The sequence below is a fragment of the Aquarana catesbeiana genome, linkage group LG10 (assembly GCF_042186555.1).
Source record: "Aquarana catesbeiana isolate 2022-GZ linkage group LG10, ASM4218655v1, whole genome shotgun sequence".
NCBI classification, from domain to species: domain Eukaryota; kingdom Metazoa; phylum Chordata; class Amphibia; order Anura; family Ranidae; genus Aquarana; species Aquarana catesbeiana.
This window is the reverse complement of record NC_133333.1, coordinates 66,614,344-66,639,016: the sequence shown is the minus strand read 5'-3', so window position 1 is coordinate 66,639,016 and position 24,673 is coordinate 66,614,344. Positions and strand designations below refer to the sequence as shown.

Below are 24,673 nucleotides of genomic sequence, written 5' to 3'. Positions count from 1 at the left end.
GGAGATTTGGAGTGGAACTTGGTCAGGTCACTCCTATGCTGCTCACTGTTCATCTTGCTGGAGGGTCTGCCATGAGAAAGCAAAGCCCTACTTCTGCTAAGATGGCTACCTCCACACAAAGACACTGCGCAGAACAAGGCATGGTACATTTGTAATAGAGGAAACATCAGCTACAGGGAGAACTCAGGCAATACTGGTTAGTCTTTTACCCTCCACCTGCCCTTTTTGGGCACAACTTTTAGAGTTAAATTCCAACTGAGAAAACAAAAATTTCTTCCTTGTAGTGGAGCTGTGGTTGGCTACTCATCTCTGTCAATGAGCAAAACAAAAACAGTTTTAAATATCTAAACCTCTCCTCCCCAGCAGACAGCTCTCCCCTATACTCTGGCAATGTAGTGTCCCTCCATGTCTATTATTTTTTCTAGATTTCAGCTTTAAAGGTTGTGAATAACCCCAAACCTGGAGGACCAAGTTACTCATTTTCATATGCATAAATTCTGTATACCTACCCAGCATGACTGCCCTGGTAATAGCTATGCTACTAGCAGTATATTCTTAGGATCGTACCCAAGCCCCACTTTTGCAAGGATAGCTTTGGGTGGATGGGGTCCAATTCATGCATGCACAAATAAATGCACATGCATGCATGCACAAATAAATCCAACAGCAGAGAGGATACTCAAAAACTGGTCCCACAGTATTCAAATGGCATAGATAATGAGTCTCTGGTGTTCAGGGACAGAAAAAATGTACATTGCAGTACAGTGAAGATCTAAGCAATGCAGGTAAGCATTGGCCAAACTTGTGTTAGGCTGTGCAGCATTTGAATGAAACTGCAGTGCCTTGCATGTTTGGTTCTGCAGTTCTGGTCCTTCATATTGCTCCTCTAGCAAGCCTCATCACTCAAGAGAGGCTCTGAACACCCACAGATAAAATGTGGGCTCTACTTGCCATATGTACAGTAAATATATTAAAAATATTTAGTTAAGCTATATAGTTGTATAGTTTAAAAATAAGGGTTAAAAATAACCCTTAAGTACTTTCTTCTTCTGCAGTTCATTAATGCAGTACCCTCAGTGACATGTCGCAAAAAAAAATTTCTGATATTAATTTTACTAACTTAGATAAGAATATTGTGGCAATGAGTAAATACAATTATATGAAATAATTGCATGTCTACCAATAATATGAATAAAATTTGTGGTTAAAAACTATACAGGAAAAAGTTGCGTCCTGGCTCTGTCGCCCATAGACACAGGCCCACCAAGTCTAATGATACATTTTTCCATAGATGTGGACAGTGATGGGCATTCTAGAATGCTTAAAGCTGAACTCCAGGAATTATATTTTTTGAATACTTACATTGGGCTAGCTTGGCTAGATACCGTATATGTATGCATATTTAATACCCGAAGGTCTGCTGTAAGTCATTGTGGTAGTTGGGGCAACATACAGAAAGTGCTGTGATCTTCTCTGTGCAAGCGGCTTCCCCTCTGTAAACTCGCTTGGCACCTCCACTATTCATAAACCACCATGTATTTTGCTCAGAGAATACAAGGCATTCTCTGATTAGATGAATCGGAGATTGTGATACCACCAACCCTCTGCTCCACATTGTCCAAATCAGAGAGTGCCTTGTAGTCATTGTAAAAAGTTTGAGGTGTTCTATGGTTGGTGGAGGTGCTGAGCAAGTTCAATGTGCAGAGAGGAAGCTGCTTGCACAGAACTCATAAGCTACTACAGTGATTTACAGCATCCCCAGTGGACCTCAGGACATCAAATATGGATACTTACATTAAGTCAAGTTGAACAAATGTAGCTGTGCAATAAAATGTACATTTTAATATGTAAGTCGGTGCATTTTGGTCAAGGGCTCACTTGAACTGCAATCTCTTTACATTAATCTCTTTACATCTCTTTACAATACATTACAGACCATTTTTGACATTATTTTTCCTTTTTTACTGAGTTGCATTTACATACATCTGTGGTGCGTTTACGTGCAAAAATGCAGCATGCTGTACTTTTTTCATGCACATGAAAGCACCACAGTGGTGTAATTAGGCTTATTAAAATACATTCATTTTTCTTGCATACATGTTTGAACTACATTTAAAAATGTTCAACTGTATCTGTTTGTAATGCATTACAATGCATTTTTGGCAATATTTTCACTTTTTTTTACTGAGTTGCATTTACATGAATCTGCGGTGTGTTCACTTGCAAAAAATGCAGCATGCTGTACTGTTTTCATGCACATGAAAGCACCACAGTGGTGTAAATTAGGCTTATTAAAATACATAACCAAAATTGCATACGTGTTTGAACTGCATTTAAAAACGTTCGATTGCATCTGGCCAGACTAAAAATGTATGATTTTAGAATTTAACAATTTACGTCAAAGTAATATGAATACCTTATTAAGTATAGGCACACGTTACACAATTAAGAAGGCTAGACAATGTGTTACTCAGTTGAAGCATTTATTGAAATGGCCAGAGAGATTTGCTGCAACAGCTGTGCTGCGCTGTGACCATATTTCCACTTTAAAAAAAGCACAGACAGAAAGACAAGCTTAATCAGGTTAACCCATTCCATTCCAGAGAGTGTTGTACACGCTTCAATGCAAACCAGAAGCCAGTTTTTTAAAAGTCTAATCCATTGCCCGATTTTTTTTTTTCTCATAAAGCAATGGCATTGGTCCAGTGCAGGGTTGGTGCTGGCAAACCAAATCAGCCAACAGCTTCTTACATCAATAAAGAACTCTGACAATGGGATCTCTGCTCCTGCACTACCAAATCAGCCCATGTCCCAGAATCTTGTTCTGAGTTTTGTGCTAAAATCAGCAAGATGAGTGAGACTACATGGTAGGGATTGGGACAAGTTGCAAATTGGAGAAATCTCACTGCTGGAGTCCCAGAAGATGATAAGAAGCTAGTGTGTGTTTTTACTGACCAGCATTCACCCATAACACAATAATCTATGTAGGGTACAGTGTATATTTAATTTAAAACAATACTAAATTAAAAGTTGTATTATGTAAAAGAGCTACTGTTAACATTCACAAATATATATGTAAAAGCATCCTTATTCACACAAAAAAGGATGCTAAGAACAGTCTGTACTAACCCACAGGAACCAATCAGATTCAAAACTGACAGTAATTGTCAGCTGTAATCTACAGGTTTGAATGTGATTGATGAATGTTTGGTCATTTCCAATACAAACATTTATGCCGATGATATGATTTTGTTTTAGCTGCCATATTAGCCTATAGGAGGCACCAGTAAAGATCATTCATAGTTTTTTTCAATAGGACTAGATGACAGCATGAAAAAAACATCTGTGTTTAATAAAATTGCTTGTATATATACCATTTTAAATATCATTAAAAGCATTCATTTCATAGTCCTTTAAGTGGGATCCAGTCCCCCGTTGCTGGAGTCACATATTTGCATTTTGCCAATTTTATAGCTAATGCATTTGCCATTGAAATCATTAGAAACACATCAAAACACATATTAACTCACGTTGCTTTGTCTTAGGCCCCTACATTGCACATTAATGTATGTCAACTTGCATTTATGTGCATTATGATGTATGATGATGTGCACTGACATGCATTTTAACATGCTGCATTAAAATCCATGTTGACATGTGTTTTGATGTTACCTATTGATTTCAATGGAACTTGCATCAGGCAAAAACACAAAATCCATGGTTTTCTGCGGCATTGTCCTAATTTTTCATATATTCTCTGTGCTTCTAATGCAGGAAAATGATTGATGCATTAAACATATTATTGAACAGCACAAGTGTAACGGCTACAGGCAGACAAACTGAATGGCTCATTTATAAGTGTACTATTAATAGGACAGATCTGCAGATCCATTTCAAACAGTAGGTTAACCATCTGCTTCTCAAGTTCTCACTGCAGTTGTTGGCTATTTGTCAAAGGCAAACACTGACAGAATCTGGGTTACATGCAGGAAGATTGACTACAAGATTAAACTACTCCTTGTGAAAATATAAATTAAATATGTATAACCTTTAGGGTCAGTGCACACTGAATAATTGCTTTAGAGCACTGTGAAATGTGCATTCTATTGCATTTTATCATAAAAGCTCATTTGAATGGCACCCCAACGCACTAAAAAAAAATGCAGTGCATGTACGGTGTTAAAAAAAGCAACATGTGCCATTTGGGGACGCTGCAGCTCACTCAAAATCAAATAACTTCTTAATTCAATGCATGTGAAACACGCAATACTGCAGGTTCATCAGACCCGCAGCACAATATAATGCCGTCTGCCTCATATTTTTTCTTTGTACACCACTGTAGTGTGTTGGAGTGAACTGACAAACTGATATTTTTGTATGACTTTTTAATCAACAATTAAAATTATCTTGGATTCTTATTTGATTTTGGTCTTGTGCTCCTATTCTGTATTGTTTTCTGGTTTAAATTAGTAATTTGACATGAGATCATGCCATGATTTTCCATTTGAGAACATGTATAAAACTTGTTCAGGTTTAAAACCAGAAAATCTCTACATGTAAAAAAAGTTGCACATTTTCTCAATTATTTACCAAAATAGTGAACAGGACACTATTGTTATAGAAAAAAAATATCGACTGGTTAGAAGTTCCTAAAAATTTGCAGATACATTTCGTTCTGTTTGGGGTGGGCCACTAGGAGGACTTTGGTTGCAAAATGGTTCGAAGGCAGGGTGGCTCATGACTTGCATCTACAGTGCCTTGAAAAAGTATTTATACCCCTTGAAATTTTCAATTTTGTCATATTACAACCAAAAACGTAAATGTATTTTATTGGGATTAAATTTGATAGACCAACACAAAGTGGCACATAATTGCGAAGTGGAAGGAAAATGATAAATGGTTTTCAAATTTTTTTACAAATAAATATGTGAAAAGTGTGGCATGCATTTGTATTCAGCCCCCTTTACTCTGATACCCCTAACTAAAATCTGGTGGAATCAATTGCCTTCAAAAGTCACTTAATTAGTAAATAGAGTTCACCTTTGTGTAATTTAATCTCAGTATAAATACAGCTGTTCTGTGAAGCTCTCAGAGGTGTGTCAGAGAACCTTAGTGAACAAACAGCATCATGAAGCCCAAGGAACACACCAGACAGGTCAGGGAGAAGTTTAAAGCAGGATTAAATTATTTTAAAAAATCCCAAGCTTTGAACATCTCACAGAGCACTGTTCAATCCATTATCCGAAAATGGAAAGAGTATGGCACAACTGCAAGCCTACCAAGACATGGCCGTCCACCTAAACTGACAGGCCAGGCAAGGTGAGCATTCATCAGAGAAGCAGCCATAGTAACTCTGGAGGAGCTGCAGAGATCCACAGCTTAGGTGGGAGAATCTGTCCACAGAATAACTATTAGTCATGCACTCCACAAACCTGGCCTTTATGGAAGAGTGGCAAGAAGAAAGCTGTTGTTGAAAGAAAGCCATAAGAAGTGCCGTTTGCAGCTTGTGAAAAGCCATGTGGAGGACACAGCAAACATGTGAAAGAAGGTGCTCTGGTCAGATGAGACCAAATTTGAACTTTTTAGACCTAAAAGCAAAACGCTATGTGTGGCGGAAAACTAACACTGCATATCACCCTGAACACACCATCCCCACCGTGAAACATAGTGGTGGCAGCATCATGTTCTGGGGCTGCTGTTTTTTTTCCAGCAGGGACAGGGAAGCTGGTCAGAGTTGATGGGAAGATGGCTGGAGCCAAATATAGGGCAATCTTAGAAGAAAACCTGTTAGAGTCTGCAAAAGAATTGAGACTGGGGAGGAGGTTCACTTTCCAGCAGGACAACCCTAAAGATACAGTCAGAGCTACAATGGAATGGTTTAGATCAAAGCATATTCATGTGTTAGAATGACCCAGTCAAAGTCCAGACCTAAATCCAACTGAGGATCTCCATCCAACTTGACAGAACTTGAGTTATTTTGCAAAGAAACATGTGCAAAAATGTCACTCTCCAGATGTGCAAAGCTGGTGGAGACATCCCCAAAAAGACTTTCAGCTGTAATTGCACCGAAAGGTGATTCTACAAAGTATTGACTCACACCCCACTTTTCACATATTTATTTGTAAAAAATTTTGGAAACCATTTATCATTTTTCTTCCACTTCACAATTATGTGCCACTTTGTGTCTGTCTATCACATAAAATCCCAATAAAATACATTTACGTGCAGCTCAAATGTCACTCACTGACTGCGCTGAATGTGATAAATAGATAAAGACAAATGGTTCCCTATGATATAAGCTACATGCAGCTACAAGGTGCATTCAGAAGTGATTAGTTGCACACAGTGTGAGCTCTGTGCAAACAATGCTGCCCATACACGGCTATCAGCACCACCCGACTTGATAAACTTTGACTTGAAACTCGAAGGAAAATTCTCGGTTGAACAGTGAATGCAGTCAATCAAACACAGTCACTGTTCTGGTATTCTGAAAGCTACAGAAGCAGCATTAATCAGAATACAATAGCCATCAGGGGAGATTTTTTGATCCGTGCTGTTTTGCGTGGATGGAGAAATCTATCAATTCCTTTCGTTTAGGTGTGTATGGCTTCCCTAAACCAAGCCATACGTTATACAAGTTTCTTTCCTTCAGCCACGGGTTGTAGGAAAGAAAATTGCTTCATTTCCATCAGCACAGTCAGTGTTGATGGGGGAATCCCGTCCACAGCTCTATTGTATTCTGACAGCAGGAGGTTTCCTAGCTATTAGAATACAATGATCACTGCCGGCAGTTATGCAGCCACCGACAGTGATCGCACAGAAAAAACCTTAAAGGCTGGTTGTACTGAAGTTGATCAATGGATTGACTTCAGTACAACCAGCCTGCTCATAGACTGATCGAAATTTGACCAGTTCCTGTTACACAGTTACATAGTTATGCCCTGTACACACGGTCGGACATTGATCGGACATTCCGACAACAAAATCCTAGGATTTTTTCCGACGGATGTTGGCTTAAACTTGTCTTGCATACACACGGTCACACAAAGTTGTCGGAAAATCCGGTCATTCTGAACGGTGACGTAAAACACATACATCGGGACTATAAACGGTGCAGTAGCCAACAGCTTTCATCTCTTTATTTATTCTGAGCATGCATGGAACTTTGTGCGTCGGATTTGTGTACACACGATCGGAAATTCTGAAAACAGATTTTGTTGTCGGAAAATTTTATAGCCTGCTCTCAAACTTTGTGTGTCGGAAAATCCAATGGAAAATGTGTGATGGAGCCTACACATGGTCGGAATTTCCGACAACAAGGTCCTATCACACATTTTCCATCGGAAAATTCGACCGTGTGTACGGGGCATAAGTCTGGCTGAAAAAAAAAACAAGTCCATCCAGTTCAACCAGTGGAACTGTTGAACTGGCCGAATTTTAATCCATCTATGGCTGGACTTAGTTGGATAAGCATACCGCTTTTGCAACTTACATCATAGATGACTTTCTATGTATAGTGATCAATCACTACTTTTAACGATTAATTGTAGAGATTTAGTGGCATGATTAGGCCACTAAAATTCCCATGTTGGCCCAACCTAAAGGGTGACATGATGCCTAGCAATACCTAAAAGCCAGCCAGCATTTCAGGTATGGGAAGTGCGGCTCCCCTCAAAATACGCTGTGTGCTAAAGCAGTGGTCATCAACCCTGTCCTCAGGGCCCACTAACAGGCCAGGTTTGCAAGATAACTGAAATACATCACAGGTGATATCATTTGCTGCTCAATGATTGCAGTATTCTAGTCTGCATCTCCCCAAGGTAATACACAAAACCTGGGCTGTTAGTGGGCCCTGAGGACAGGGTTGATGATGACCACTGTGCTAAAGGTTACGTTTAGTGTTTTTTTTTTAAATCAGCACTAGGGATGGTATGTTAAGTTAATAAAAAAGTGTCCTTTGTGCTGGTGGTTGCTATGTTTGTTGACAAAACATCAGCTGCATCCAATCAGGCACCTGTCAGAATACAGTATCCTAAAAATCTGTCAGCATAGGGCCAGCATTAGGATGCTTGTCTAAGGGTTTTCTTTACAGTTATAAATTGTACTTAGGGTAAATAGAGGACAAAGCCACTTGTGTGCTGTCATGTTCAGGTATCAGGAAAGGAAGATTATGGCAGGTCTTGAAACAATATTCAGTTTTATCTAAGTGATGTGGTTGGTTGAATAAACTCAAGTAATAATTCATATCAGAGCTATCGTATACCAAGGTTATCCAGAAGACTGCCATTGCTCCACTTACGTGTGAGCATTAATAAAAAGTTTTAGGTTTACAGTAATGAAAAGTACAAAAAAGAATATAAATACAAAGAAATGTCATCACTAAATTACTAGCCATTCCAAATAATAATACATTGGACTTACTTTGGTTTGAAATTTAGGCACCATATCATATTTTACATGGCACTAGAATAGCAATAAATTATAAAAAGTATAGATTCCTTATTCTGTAAATTCATAAATTCTTTAATCCCATATACATGATAGGAAATCATATGATGCAAGGCTCTGAGCTTGTGCAGATAGCATTGGTTTCACATCAGTTTAAGATGTGTCTTAGATTCAGAATTGATGGGGTGCTGGACTTGCAGTAGACCTAATTCTGCATTTGATCTGCTTCAAGGGAATTTTTGCAACTCCATAGACTTGTAAGGAAATACAAAACCAATTTGAAACAAATAAAAGGTCTGTGCATGGTCAGCCACTTACACAGTATTGAAACCGGTAGGTCAGAATTACAGCCAGGCATCTGATACCAACAGGGGTGTTGGTACCAGTTGCCTGGCTGTAACTGAAGTCCTGCCATCCTGTAATACATTTTTGCCATACAATGCAACAATTTGGGTCCTCAGGGACATATAACAGTGGATGTTTATTCCCTTCAGAAAGAAATCTAGGAGTACTCAATTCTTACAATCTGATTGTTCAATCTATGTACAATGTCCTCTAAATTTCTTAACCACTATGTAGTGCAAGGGCCTTCTTGTTGTATACATTGAATAGATTGTTTATGAAAGCATTCACACTAATGGGGAATTTTAATTGAAACATATAACATGGTGTAGCTTTACTACTTGTTATATTTGCTTCATTTGCAAAACAATTAAATTAGTATGTCGCAGAGTGAGAAACAGTCAATAAGCAGTTACTTTCATGCTACTGGGAGCTAAAAAAGATTCACGCATATCTAAAATGTATGTATAGCCAAATGTTAGCTTTGGTTTTCGATAGAGCAGGGAGTGGTAAAAACCTCTGTTCTTTTTTTTTTCCTTTAGCCTAGGTTCACATTGGAGCGGGTTAGAAATCGTGCGAGTTTAGCTGAACTCGCACAATTTCAACCCGGCAATGCAGTCCAAATTCAGGGGCGATTTGACAGATGTCTATGAAAATTGCCCCCCGAAGTCACCAAAAGTAGTACAGAAACTGCTTTTGGGAATTGGTGAGGCGCCGCAAAGTCGGTGCTGCACCGTTTTGGACGGTGTCATTGCCGGCAATAGCAGCCATTTTGGCATGCGATTTGACATGTCAAATCGCATGCCAAATCGCTTCAATGTGAACCTGGGCTTAGAGTCATTTCCTTTAACCCAGAGTCATAACAAGAACTGAGAGAGAATCCCCTATTAGACAGTTGTTCAGTGTCCCCATTGGTAGATTTCTTCTCGTCTCTTGTTTGGAATTAAACATTCCTTTCTGTCCTCTTTACAATAATGTCTAGTAATTTAAAGAGGGTGAACCACCTAAATGAAGGCACAGAAAAAAGTATACAGAGGTCTAACTCCTCCTTACTGTATTCAAAATGAATCAGTGTCCCTGCTGCAGATATTATTCCCTCACTTCCGGTCTAGTGGAACGTTTGTAAGCCGGACAGGAAGTAAAGGTAAACTTTTCTGTATTTTGTGAATCAGCCATAAAATGTCTAAACATCAGCACAAATGGTTTTCACGTATTATTTCTTGGCTAATAATATTCTGTCTTTAAAACTGAGAAAAGGTTTGAACAGGTTTAGAAGATATTATAATCATTAATACATAAAAGATGTAAGTATATGAAATATAACTCCAGGCAACTAGAGCAGTAAAATTAATTACTTGTGGTGACCATACAAACATTAGAATTTGCACCAGGGTTAACATTTTCTCTTCAAGGGTTGAATACCCAATGACCTTTCTAGTTATCATTAAAGAGCCAAGAACCTAAGACTAGACCAGGGTATCTGAAAAAAGCCAATAAAACCATATTTTTACAGTTAAAGCACTTTGATAGCACAACTTAAAAGGAAGATGATGAATCTGATTTTTTTTTTAAATGATTTACTGATTCTATCTGAACCTCATTGTCAGATTAATTTTTTCATAAAACTATTGTAACCCAGAAATAGAATATTAAAGTTATTTGTGGGATCCCAACTTTGTGACCAGGACTCAGGCAAGTTCCTTCCAGTAATTCAGAAATTCTGTCCAGTCCAATTCAATGTCCCAGTGAAAGTTTGCAATTAATGAAAGCAAGAAAGGACACAGCACACAGCAGCAAAGGCTCAATGCAATCTCATTTTAGGTATTCCGTTCATGCCAGCAGCCATAGGTTAAATAAAGCCTGTGAGCTAATGCTGCTAGTACACAATTAACACTTCACTGAATGATTTCTTTTGGTTTTTTGAATGTAGAAAAATATTGAAGCTATTTTTCTACTACTGAGCAATTATATTTGAGAGATGATCCCTAGTGTTTGGTTTGTGTAAAGTATGAAATACTTTAGTCTTAGTTACCTTCATCATCATCATCATCATCATCGTCATCTTCCTGATTTTTTGCTTGATCATCATTCTCGTCATCATTATCATCGTCATCATCGTCATCCTCGTCGTCGTCATCATCGTCGTCATCATCGTCGTCATCATCGTCGTCGTCATCATCGTCGTCATCATCGTCGTCATCATCATGTTTCTTTACAATTTGATTGTCGTCATCATCGTCATCGTCATCGTCGTCATCATCATCGGCATCATCATCTTTATCATCGTCCTCATCATCTTTATCGTCATCATCATCTTTATCATCGTCATCATCATCCTCATCATCATCATCCTCATCATCATCCTCATCATCATCATCCTCATCTTTATCATCATCATCATCACCATCATCGTCGTCGTCGTCGTCATCATCATCATCATCGACATCATCATCGTCGTCATCTTCATCGTCGTCATCGCCGTCTTTGTCATCTCCATCATGGGCGACATGATCATTATCATCATCGTCATCATCATCGTCGTCATCATCATGATCTTGGCCTACAGCTTGCACCTGTCCATGTACCCCAGGCAATAAGTTTGCCTGGAATGAGCAAATAACTGTGACCAGAAGGCACAACAGCCACACTTTTTGTGAGGCCATCCTGGTACAAAAAGAGCAGTGAAGTCTTGGATTTGTCCAGCAGCAGACTCACTTTGTCTTTTGACTCCACTCTCAGGATCACAAGATGAAGAAAAGTTGCAACCAGCTCAATTCCGAACTTGAAGAACCAGTTCACAGAAAAATAATCCAATAAAAAGATTTCTTGGGTGGGAGATGACAGGCTAGAAGTCAGTTGAGAACAGCAACGCTGAAGAAGAAAAGTGCTCTGTGAAAAGAGACCTGTGCACAAGGCTAGTTGATTGATAGCAGCAGATGTACAAAATACACTTTCTGTCTCTGAACCAATAGCTGCAGAGGAAGGGACTTTTTTCCAGCTCTTCAATGCTGCTAATATAGAAAGAGATGATGGCACATTTCCCTTCATGACCATATTTGTGATGCACACGGTGCAAAAGGTCACAGAAGACAGCCCTGAGAAAACTTGCTAGTAACTCAGAGACACCTTAATTGGACAGCTATTCTTAGGTCTTATCAGTCTCTACTAGAGCTTTTCATTGTGACAAGAACATCCTGACTGTGACCACCCCTTTCAACCTTCTCTAAATAATAATTTGGCAGTTAATAATGATCAAAAGTTGTGAGGCTTTCTACTTGATGTCATACCCATATGAATTTCTGTCTCTTTTTTTTTTCTCTCTCTCTGTATATGTGTTTAAATCTGTGTAATATGGAACGAGCAAGAGATTTGAAGAGCTTAATTAGTTTGTTACAAGAGTTTACTGATAATTTGGGGACATCACTATAATTTCAATAGAAACTCACAGAGAAAAGTTTGTAAGCAGTAAATTTGAACAAAGACAACAATCTTCCAGTATGCTGGCTGACAATTACATGGAGCTTAAAGTAGGCTTATCAAATCCTGTAGCACACTTTTAAGTATTACTAAATCGCATTATTATTTTGAGTTAAAAAAAAAAGCTTTTTCCTGTCATAAATAAAAACCATTGCTTCCGAAATTACTATAGTAGCTAAAATCAAGGGAACCTAGATCACATGGGAACCAATGGCTGCTGGTGTTATATTTTTGGGGGGTGGCAAACAGTGCACCCCCCCGTGGTTGGTAAGGTCACCTGCACCCCCCCCTTGGTTGCCTCGGTTGGTCGGTTACTAGCTCCGCACTTACCCCATCTATGGCGCAGGCAGCGGTTCCCCTATGTCTCCTCCTCTGCATCACAGTGGCCATGTGCCTCCACCCTCCTCCTCCTAGGCCAATAGGATCGCTTCTTCTTTCGGCCAATCTGGAAATGGGTCTCATGACCTGCTTCCTGATTGGCCAGGAGGAGAATCAGTGTGACAATAGCAAAAATGTATTCGCTATTTTCACACAACTGGGTCCTTTTTTGAAGCTCTAATCACGTGCTTAAAAAAAAACAAAAAACATTGGAATTTATGTATCTGGCGCCCCGCATGTAGATTAGGGGGCCGGACGCATGGATAGAGGGGTGGCCTGCATTACGAGCCAATACTGATGGGAACTTATTTATTTGAAAAAAGGTTGAAGCCAGACACATTCACATCCCTAGATTCAAATTAATTTGCTGGCATTCATTGTGGTTTTAATGCCACAGCTATAAAGTTTTTCAACATTGGATGGACAAAGCAAAGGTAGCACTTGCAAATTCAAATTTTTTTTTTCAATAAAAGTTTTTTATTATTATTGTACATATAAAATTCAACAGACAATATCAACCAAAATGACAATGGAGTCCTACAATGAGACTATAACAATTTGAAAGAAAAATACTATCTACAGCAAAAGAGTATTGAGTTCAATCAGCTCCCATATGGTATACTGTGACATAATATAGTCTTGAGCATAAAAGAAAAAGGTTCTCTGTGTCAGGGATCACCCTAGGTCCTGCTCCATGCCAGACACCCCTAAAGGGAACACGCTGTGTCTGATGGGGAATCTGGACCCGGCTTCCCCTGACTGACCCCTTTCTAAGGGGTTCTTCCATATGTGGAGAGAATAATGCACTGCTCCTAGGGAGTCATATTCTGCAGATATAAGACAATAACTTGAGCTTGAAGCCGGAAAACCATTGGATTGAGGTATAGTTCCATATTTGAAGCATCAATAACTAGTCCAGAGTCGTATTATGTGGGCTCGTCTGTAAAGCTTTTAAACGAACAATGAGAAATAACATAGAAGAGGATAAAAGAAAGTAGAGAGAAAAAAGGAAAAGAGAGGAAAGAAAGTAAAGAGAAGTAGGGGTAGGGAAGGTGCTTTTCTACCTGATGTGATTCTTTAAGGTCAGAGTTACTTTCTGTTGTCATTGCCAGTTATCAAAGAGATTCCGATATACTGAGCCCATGGTTCCCATATCGCTGAAAATTGCTCAGTCGTATCTAATAAGGAACAGTTTTTCTTGTGCCATCATCCATGAAATCTTTCTTTTCATGGATGATAGCGAGACCGTGGGTAGTTTCCATGCCTTGGCAATAGTCAATTTAGCCCCTGTCAATATAAACTATGAGTCAGTTTAGGGATGCACAGTGCTAGACCATTAAGCAAGGCTATTGCGGGTGTTTGCGAGATAGTACAGCCGGTAACCTTACGGATAAGGTGGAAGACTCTGTTCCAGAACCCCCTAATTCTGGGGCATTCCCACCATATGTGGAGCATGAAACCTAGTCTCTGGCATCCTCTGAAGCACAGAGGAGATGAGGAGGGATACATATGGGCTAATCTGGTTGGGACCAGGTACAATCTTATCAGGAGTTTGATGTTGGCCTCTAGGAGGAAGGCATTGTAGATGCCTTTGAGAGACCTACAGTAGGAATCAAACCAGTCCTCCACTTCCCAGGTGGTCTGGAGATCCTTTTCCCAGGAGACCATATATGGCAATTTATTATGGTTAGTAGCAAGTGACTCATAGATTACCGTAACCCCTCCTCTCTGCTCCATGGCTTGACCGCACCAGCATTCTTATTTAGTGAACTCTGGAGGATTAGGTTTGTTTGACCATAGGGAGTGAATGAATCGAGACATTTGCTAAAACCTAAATTTCTCATTATCAGGGAGCTCAAGCTCCTTAACAAAATGTTTAAGAGGTAGGGGGCCGTGCTAGAGAAGAAATGTCCGATGCGGTATACCCCCTTATCCAACCACCATTTGAAGGCTCTGATGTCCATACCAGGTTGGAATTATAGGATTATGGAATAAGGGAGCCAAAGGTTGATACCCAGAGACCAGGGAGGGAAATCTCCTTAGCGTATCCCACAATGAGAGTGAGTGTGATAGGGTCAGTGCTAGGCTGTGGGGTCTGCTTTTGGTAGGCCACCATAGCAGGAAAGCTAGGGTGAACTTAGGCACAGCCTGACGTTCAATGGCTATCCAGTCAGGCTTTTCAACCTTTAAGGTAAATGGTAGACAATTGAGCTAAAAGTGCAGCGTAATAGTACCATAGAAAATTTGGTAGACCCAACCCCCCTTGAGAGGAAAGATTAAGAAGAGTACGGTGGGAGAGACGAGGTCCTTTCTTGTTCCAAATAAACTTATGGACTTTACCCTGAAAAGCTTTCAGATGGTCCCTCCTAATCTGGATAGGGAGTGAGCGGAAAAGGTACAGCAACCTGGGTAAAAGAGTCATCTTGACTGAATTAATTCTACCTGTCCAAGATATGTCATGAGATCCCCAGCTCCTGAGATCCGCGTCCAGTTTCTGATACATTGGGGGATAATTTGCTTGGTAAAAGCTTTCTATTTTCAATGTGATATTAAGCCCCAAGTATTTAATGGAGGTATCACTCCATTCGAATTTGTAGGTGTTCTTTAGGAGGGAGACCAAAGAGTTGGGGAGAGACACATTAAGCGCTTGAGACTTGTAGACCTGATACCGCTGCAAATTAATTCAGTAACGTGAAGATCGCAGAGAGAGATGAGACTGGGGAGGTTACAAAAAGTAGGAGATCATCGGCAAATAAGGCACATTTGTGTGTTGATTGGCCACACTGAACCCCCCTGATATCCAGGTGGCCACGTATTGCGATTGCCAGCGATTCAATCATCATGGCGAATATCAGCGGGAATAATGGACAACCTTGGCGTGTACCCCTTGCTATCCTAATCGGTTCAAAATAGATCCCCTGGAGTCTAACTCTGGCCTCAGGCTTCGAGTATAGAGCCTCCAAAGCTCCTATAAAGTTAGGGCCAAAACCTCATTGTCTTAGTACCGCAAAGAGATATGACCAGGAAATGGAATCGAAGGCCTTCTGAAGGTCCAACGATATGAGCATGCCCTCTTGTTTTTGTCCACCCTCCCAATTTGATTGTAAAACTGAGATAAGGTCCACAGCCCTTCTAACTTGGTCAGGTCCTTGTCTGCCAGGAATAAAACCGACCTGGTCCTTGTGTACATATAGGCCTATAAATGATGCTTGGCGATTTGCCATAACTTTAGTGAGGATTTTTAGGTCATTGTTAATCAAAGAAATAGGCCTATAGTTCCCTATTAGGCTTGCGTCTTTACCTGGCTTAGGAATTACTGAGATATACGCCATGTTGAGTTGATTCCCAATAGAGGTACCTTTTAACATTGAGTTGAAGAATCTAGTAAGGTATGGGGTCAAGGTGTCAGTAAATGTCTTGTAATAGGGTGTTGAGAACCCATCAGGCCCCGGAGCTGTTCTCCCCTTTAATGTTTTTTTATTACCTCCGCGACCGAGACGGGTGCCTCCTTCTCTGCTCTGTGATCTTCAGAAAGCTTTGGTAGGTTCAGATCTTTCAGAAACTCATCTACTCGATTAAAGTTTGTGTGTTTATCTGCTTTATATAGTTCCCTGTAGAAGTCCTGAAAGGCCTTCATGATGCGCTGTGGGTTCAGGGTGAGCGTGCCGTCTACCTGTCTGATTTTGGGAAGTGAGTGGGAGAAAAATCTAGGTGACAATTTGAAGGCTAGCAAGGGTCCTATTTTATTCCGTTTCTGATAAAATTTTGCTCTAGTCCATCTAATGGATTTCTCAGCCTTAGCAGTGAGAACCAGGTTCAGGGCCGCTCGGGCTGCTTCTAAGATATGGCCAGGGACTCTGGCTGGTCTTTTTTATGCTGCTTGCGCAGGTGACAGAAATCCCTCTCAAGTTTTTCAATGTCACCCATCCTGTCTCTCTTCTGTTGTGCTGCAATTTGTATCAGTTTACCCCTGATCATCACCTTATGCGCTGCCCAGAGAGTCTTGGCGGACACATCTCCTACGTCATTTAGACGGAAATATTTCTGCAGAGCTCCCTGTATTTTGGTAACCCTGATGGGGTCATGCAAGATGGACTGAAGGGTCCAGTGGGAGTAATGCTGTTGAGGGGTGTCCCTGCGCAGCGCAAGGAGGACCATAGAGTGATCTGACCAAGTTACGTCTATAATTTTAGGCATGAGGGCAGACGGGATATGTCGAGTGGATAGTAGGATGTGATCGATGCGCGAGTAGGATTGGTGTGGGTTTGAGAAGTGGGTAAAGTTCCGGGTTGAAGGATTCAATTCTCTCCAAATGTCAGCAAGATGAGACTGAAAAATCAGTCATGCTATTTGGACACTATCTTTACTAGGTCTAATCAATTGTGAGTGAATAGGTTTGGACTTGTCAATACCGGAGTCAAAAGCCATATTAGAGTCTCCCCCCATAATTGTGATACCTTCTATTACTGGGCCTAGGGTGTGGAACATTTTTGAAAGAACCTCGACTGACCCCTATTGGGGGCATAGGAAATGAATGAATATAGGTGATCGTTGATGGTGCCTTTAACTAAGAGGAATCTTCCCTCCTGGTCCCTGTGCTCCAACAGTACAAAAAATTTGCAGTGTTTGGAGAACAAGATTGCTACCCTTCTCGTCTTATCTTCGGCGTTGGCCAAGTAAAACAAGAGCTAGTAGTGGGCATGGAGGAAAGAGGGGGTATACCGTCTCTTGATAGGAGAATTAAGTCCCTGGGTATTGTGGGAGATTATACATAAAGGAGGCAAATTAGAATTGTCATTAGCCATGGAGCCTAGGGAATAGATTGTTACTCCATCTACAGTCACTTACCAGCTCCCGAGCCAGAAATAGGGGAAGATGTGTCATGTGTGTAGCTTGTAGGATAACCAAAGGCACCTTGCAGGAGAAAAACATCAGGAGGTAGGCTGAGAAAGAAAAAATAAGGTTAGACAGGAAAGAAGAAAGTAAATAGAAATCTATTATCAGCATTTAAAAAAAAAAATTGTGTAAAGCCTATGACAGGCGCGGATTAAGGGAAGAAGGAGGTCTTCCTCCCCCCAATCAGAACAAACAACTTTTGTATTGCCCGTATGTAGGGCTATAATCCCACCACCCAGAGATGAAGGATTCCTGTCTGGGGAGTAGAATGGGGCACAAGGCATCAGCCCCGACCCTATACAGAGTTGAAATAACTGTGAAACATGTTATAGTGCGGAAGCAGCTAACAGTCTCCTTATGTGGTGATATAGACTAAGATGTCCAACTTGGGGGGGCATGTCCAGGGGAGAATAGAACAAACTAGTTGGAACGAAAAATGAAACGTTCAATATTATTTCGGAAGAGGGGCTCCAGGCCCCATAACTGCTTATCAGCAGTAATCAGAGGATTAGGGGGCAAGTCATATCCAATACTGGATAGAATCCTACATCCTGAAAATAAAAGTGGTTAAGGATATCAAAAACCCAAAAAAAGCTTATGTGTAGCCTTGTCAGGGAGAAAGGTTGTCCTTGACTCTCTTGGGCTTGGCCTTTGCCCACAATGGTGACGTGGGACTTTGAGGTGTAGGTCGTTTGGTAGACCCCTGTTGAGAGTTTTTTTTTTTTTTAAATCAGATAACAAGTTTTATTTTTATTTCCACACAGCCATATACAAGTCATGCAAAACAGTAATATAGCAGTAAATACATCATATAATATGTGGCTTCTCTAAAATCCATGAAAACTGTACAATAACTGAGTATCACCTCATCTATATACTTATATATATATATATGGTGGCCGAGTGGATCAAAACTAGAAACAAATAAAGGAAATGAACATCACCATGAATACAGTACAGTACATGATGTGAAACAAAACGAGAAATCCATTGTCTATAAACTGGGAACATTGCTTCTTTTGGTGTAGCTACCCAAACCAATCTCAGTTGATTTGAGGTCTGTTGCTTCATTTCGCCGTTTATCCCTGCAACAATCTATATTTGATCAATTGGTGTGGTGCAAAGCCTGGGATATCCAGCCAATCCTGCCACATCATGTAGAACTTACGGGGTATCTTTCTGTGTTGGTATGTCAGTTTTTCACGTATTAACATTTTATTAACTTGATCAATCCATTGTTGCCTGGTAGGGACCCTGGAGGTAATCCAGTGTCTGGCTATAAATTTCCGTGCTACATAAAGCAGCCGAATAATCGCTGTATGAACAGAAGGGGTCAATGACTCCTCCTCCAGGGCACCCAGCAGACATACAGTAGGATCTTTCGAAATTGTAAAGTTAAACACTTGTGAAATCAACCCCAATATTTCTGACCAATATCTAAAAAGTTTTGGGCATCTCCAGAACATGTGCATGAGGTCCCCATGATCCCTCATGCACTTAGGGCAAAGTGGTGTATCACGAATCCCCCATTGATGTAAATTAGCAGGTGTCCTGTAGGCTCTATGTAGCAGATAGAGGTGTGAAAGTCTCTGTGATGCTGATACTGACACCTTTGGAGCAGATGCAAGACAGAGATTCCACGTCTCACTGTCTAACTGTCCTAGATCCGCCTCCCATTTACCTCTACATGGTAACCCAAGGGGATCCTGAAGTGCAGCCAGAATGATACTATATCCTCTTGAAATCACACCTTTAGTTTCTTTTTCCATCAAAATCCCTTGCAATATGACATGGTCAGTCTGTTGAAGAGAGGTATGTCTAGATTGTAGCTGTAGAGCGTGTCTTAGCTGCAGGTATCTGAAGAAATTTGTTCATGGGATATTAAATTCTGCCTGGATCTCCAGAAAGGACTTAAGTACCTGTCCTCTATATAGTTGGGAAAGGAATTGAATTCCAGCTGCCTCCCAAGATCTAAAACCCTTCAGTTTATATATTTCCCTATAATTAGTGTTTCTCCAAATTGGGGTGCAGGTTAAGAAGCCTCTTATACCCAGCAATCGTTTAAGATAGGTCCATAACCTTTTTAACAAGATTGTGGACGGGAGTTTCCTATCCAAGTGGGCGTACCCGGCCTCCAAGTTAGTCAGTGCTGTAGTATTCTCTGGTGATGTGCAGAGAAGTCTACGTATGGGGTCTAAGTTTTCTATCAGTCCCCAACCTCCCAATTGCTGTAGCTGTGAGGCGAGGAAGTAGGCTCTAGCATGTGGAACTACCAGGCCTCCCTCCTCTTTATTGTAATGCAGATTGGATAAACTGATTCTAGCTGTTTTTTTACGCCATATTAGCTCTCTGAACTGGGAATCTATTCTATCAAACCAATGTCTGGGTATCCATACTGGTGAATTATGGCATATGTATAATAGCTGTGGGGACCACACCATTTTTATGAGGTTTGCTCTCCCCACTACCGACAATGGTAATTTACACCAAGTATTAAATTTCTCCCTAAATTTGGCAAGTAGAGGGATAAGATTAAGAGTAATATATTGAGTAACATCCGGGGATACCTGCACACCCAAATACCGAAAGGAGGACACTATCTGCACCATTGAAGCACAATCAGGTAATGGGTCAGATAGTGGGTCCAGAGGCATTAGCACAGATTTATTCCAATTGATGGAAAAAACAGATAATGTACCAAAGACTTTAATAAGACCCATAGCCGCCACCAAAGAATCCTGAGTATCACCTAGATATAGCAGAGTATCATCTGCATATAGCGAGATGACATCCTCCCCAGTGCTACGCCTGAATCCTACAATCCTGTGATCGCCCCTCACTCGAGTGGCCAGAGGTGCTAGAGCCAGGGCAAACGGCAGGGGTGATAACGGACACCCCTGCCTAGTGTCTCTGAACAGTGGAAATGGCTCAGAGAGTTCCCCATTGACCCTAATTCTGGCAGATGGCTGTGCATATAGTAATTTAATCCAATGAATGACAGTATACCCAAGGCCCATACGCTCCAATACTTTCCACAGGTAAGGCCACTCGACACTGTCGAAGGCCTTAGCTGTGTCCAGCGAAAAGATGGCCTGGTTACCGGGGTTCTCAACAGGGATTTGAATGTTTAAAAAGAGTCGCCTAATATTTTGGGCTGTGGACCTGGTGGGTATGAATCCAGATTGATCTCTGTGAACTAGCTTTGAATGACTTGAGAAAGTCTCATCGCTAGCACTCTAGCCAGCAATTTGACATCAGTCGTAAGTAATGATATTGGTCTATATGAATCAGGTGACGTGGCTTCTTTACCGGGCTTCAATAACACTATTACGATTGCCTCGTTCATGGAAGCAGGCAACTGACCCCTCTCCAAGGCATCGTTATAAACTTTTAGGAGTGTAGGAAGTAATGTATCAGCATATCTTTTGTACACCTCGGCCGGTAGACTATCAGCCCCCGGAGCTTTATTGTTATGTGTTTGTGCTAGGGCTAATGCTAGTTCCTCCGCTGTGATTGGAGCATTCAATAGTGCTGCGTCCGAGGTGGACAAAAGTGGCAGCTCACATTCATTAAGGAAATACACTATGTCCTCCTCTCGGGGCTTCACTTTGGATGTGTACAGGTCAGAGTAGAAAGATCGGAAAAATCTCAATATATCTGAGTTACTCATTTGGGAAACTCCCTGGGCATCACACAAGGATGAGACTGTTGAAGGGGAACCCTGCGCACGCGCTAGTAGTGCCAGCACGTGCCCAGTAGACTCCCCCTCCTCAAAGTGGGTTTGCTGTAGGAAAAATCTCTTATTTTCTGCCAACTGAAGCGCCAGCTGGCTTGACATAGCTTGTGCACTCAGCCACGCTTTTTTAGTGTCCTCTGTGGGATTGGAAATATATGCCTCCTCTGATTCCCTAAGAACCTTACATACCTCTGTTTCCCAGGCCTTTGTGTTTGATTTTATACTATTTATCATGGTTATGAATTGACCACGTAAGAATGCTTTTACAGCTTCCCAAACTATGCCTAATTGAGTAGAACCCAGATTGTCCTTCAGAAAATATACAAGGCGCTCTCTAATTAGATCAGGGGTAGGGAATAAATCTAACCAAAAGGGATTGAGTTTCCACGTTCTGGACCTGGCGACTACAGGCAAAGCAACACTCATCCAAAAGGAAGAATGATCCGAGATGTGCCTGTCACCATATCCAGAATCAATAACTAGTGGGAGAACGGCTGCATTACCCAGTCCCAAGTCTATTCTAGAAAGACTTTTTGTGGAGCAGCAGGAGTACTGCCTAACAGTGGTATGGCTCCTGCGCCACACATCTGTCAAGCCCAACTCTGATAACAGTCTAGCAAACAGCGTTGGCCCCTTGTTACAAGCAGGTGCGGATGCAGGTGCAGCCAGTTTATCCCACTTATGATGTAAATAATTATTAAAAGCCCCCATTGCCATCAGGGGTACATTTGGATGTTGTGCCATAAACTTAGCTAGGTGTCTAAGAGTCACCGCCGAGTAAGGAGGCGGTATATATATATTAGCTATGATACATGTCAAATTTGATACTGTACAGAGTAAAAAAATAAATTTCCCCTCCGGGTCTATGACTCTCTGAGAGCAATGGAACTGAACATCCCGATGAATCAGGATACTCACCCCCCTTGCATACGCAGAGTGCGTAGAGTGAATTTGAGTATTATATATTCGAGATCCAAAGTTAGGGATAGCCCCAGAGCATGGGCGTGCGCAAGGGGTGTGCCAGGTGTGCCTGGGCACACCCTAATCCTGGAGTTGGCAACCCATCAATTGTGGGCAGGTGACAGGTAAGCCGCGATCCTTACTTGCCAACCCCCAGAACCTGGACAGGATAGGTGGCTGGAGTGGAAATGAAGGGACCGATCTGTATTTTCTTCTGCAGCAGCTGAAAGTAGGCTTCTCCTCCTCTTCCTCTCGCCGATATTCAGCTGCTGCGGGAGGAAAATACAGGGGATTGGTGCCAATGTATGCCAGCCCTCTTGTCCCAGTTCCTTTTCTTTCTACTGCCCAGGTCCCCCTGTGTGCTCACCTGCTCCCCCCCATTGTTTTAGGATGAGAAGTGGGGAAGAGGCCGGTTAATATGTCACAAAGGCATATGTGTTGGAGCTTTGAGGTGCACACCCTAATACAATAGGCTGCGCACACCTATGCCCCAGAGGGAAAATGGGTCTCCTGCAGACATACAATATCCGCCTGTGTGGCCTTAAAATGTCTAAATGCTGCCATTCTTTTTACTGGATTACCCAAACCTCTAATATTCCATGATAATACCTTATTACTAGCCGTCATTTGTATAAGTTAGTTGTATGTATCTTAGGCTACTGTTTTTAACGCGTGACTATATTACATTTGATTGACCTACTGACCATAAAGTATTGTATATAGCAAATCTTATGCCTCTGACACCTGCTGTACCTCTATTCACAACTTAAATGTATATCGCAACACCAAAATGGGAATGCAATGCAAAAGGGATAACCACACAAAATTCCCATAAAGTTCTACCTGGAAAGAAAAAATGGAAGAAAAAAAGAAGAAAAAAAAGGGATGGGGGAGAAAAAACAGGGGTAGGGTAGGAAAAAAATCCTCCCAATAAAACCTGAATCATCAATGATAACTGTTATGGAGCTAACCATGCTCTCAGTCACTTGGGCCAACATAGAAACTGTTCCTGGATAAGTCATCCTAGGGGGGGAAGGCTGTGGAAACACCCGGAAAAATAATGCAGGTTAGTACACAGGGTTTCTCAGATGCTAGCTCTTTGCAAATCAGAAGAAACAAGTACTTCTCTCTCCGCCGGGTAACTAAGGATAACCCTCTGTCCCATTAAAGATGATGAAACTTCAGTGCTGATTCGGTTGCTGTCTCCTGCCCTCTTTGAGGGCTCTCTCCTCACGATCTAACCATTGTGCAGCCACTGTAGGTCGATCGAAGAAATGAGTAGTGCCCAGAGCTGTTACCCATAGTCGGGCGGGATATAGCATGCCATATTGTATATTCAGCTCTCTGAGCTTCCTTTTAACTTCATTGAAGGTTGCACATTTTTTTTGCAGTTCGGCAGAAAAGTCAGGAAACAAGGAGATCCTGGAGTTATCGATTTTCATTTTGTCTGACAGTGCTCTGGCCTTAGAAAGTATTGCATCTCTGTCCTTATAGTTGAGCAACTTAAACAGGAACGGCCTGGGGTGGTTGCCTGGTGGTAGAAGGTGGGCAGGCACCCTATGTGCACGTATAACTGCAAAGAGTGGAGAAAAGGAATCTCTGCCAAATGTAGATATAAGCCATTGCTCTATAAAGTCTACTGGATTTTTACCCTTTGTTTTCTCCGGGATGCCCAAGGCACGGACGTTATTTCGTCTCATGCGATTCTCCATCTCATCAAGTCGCATTGCATGTTGTTCAGTAAGGTGACAGTTGTATTTCAGATCCCTCTGCATAGGTGTCATATCATCCTCAACTGTGCTCAACCTGCCCTCTAAAGCAGCAGTTCTCTCTCTAAGTTTCTGCATGTCATGGCGTACATATGATATCTCAGCCTTCACTTCCTTAATCTCATCTGAGAGAGCAGTTATGGAATGCTTACAGGAGGTCACCACAGTAAATATGTCTCTAAGTGTGGGTTCTGCATCATTTATCCCAGGAGAGCTGATCTGAGGCACCATTACATCATGCTTAGGGGTACTCACTGTGCTCCACTCCAGGGACAATCCGTTGGCATCCTCCAAGGGAACTGTGTCATCCTCCTCCATGGAGCTTGCAGAAGATTCCCCCTGTGCAGGGATCCCGGCCAGGGCATCCTTGTATGATCTGCCATCGTACAGAAGCTTCTGTGCAGCTTCCTTGTAATGTTCCTTGACCGCACGGCGCGGATCGGCGCAATCTTGGTTCTGGGCCTCAGCCTGGCCCTTGTTGCTGCCGGTCTTTTTAAGCACCATTGCGGCGGTTGTTGCAGCCGGAGAGGGACTCCGGATGCCTCCCTGGTTCCAGGAGATCAGTATGGACCCGTTCAGCGGTTACGGGATGGCAGGAAAAGGATGTATGCACGGATGGCTGGCGGAGCTGGAGACACACACGTCCTTCTACATGAGCCGCTAAGCC

At 41.6% G+C, this 24,673-nt stretch overlaps 1 protein-coding gene across 1 annotated transcript in view; it reads right to left on the bottom strand.

The window, feature by feature from the left end:
* Nucleotides 1–11,758, bottom strand: part of HRC (histidine rich calcium binding protein) — a 319,013-nt gene extending 307,255 nt beyond the window's left edge. The window contains exon 1 of the mRNA XM_073602275.1: nucleotides 10,823–11,758. Coding sequence (XP_073458376.1) covers nucleotides 10,823–11,453 — 631 coding nt within the window. The 5' untranslated portion in view covers nucleotides 11,454–11,758. The remainder of the gene's footprint in view (nucleotides 1–10,822) is intronic.
* Nucleotides 11,759–24,673: the final 12,915 nt, after the last annotated feature.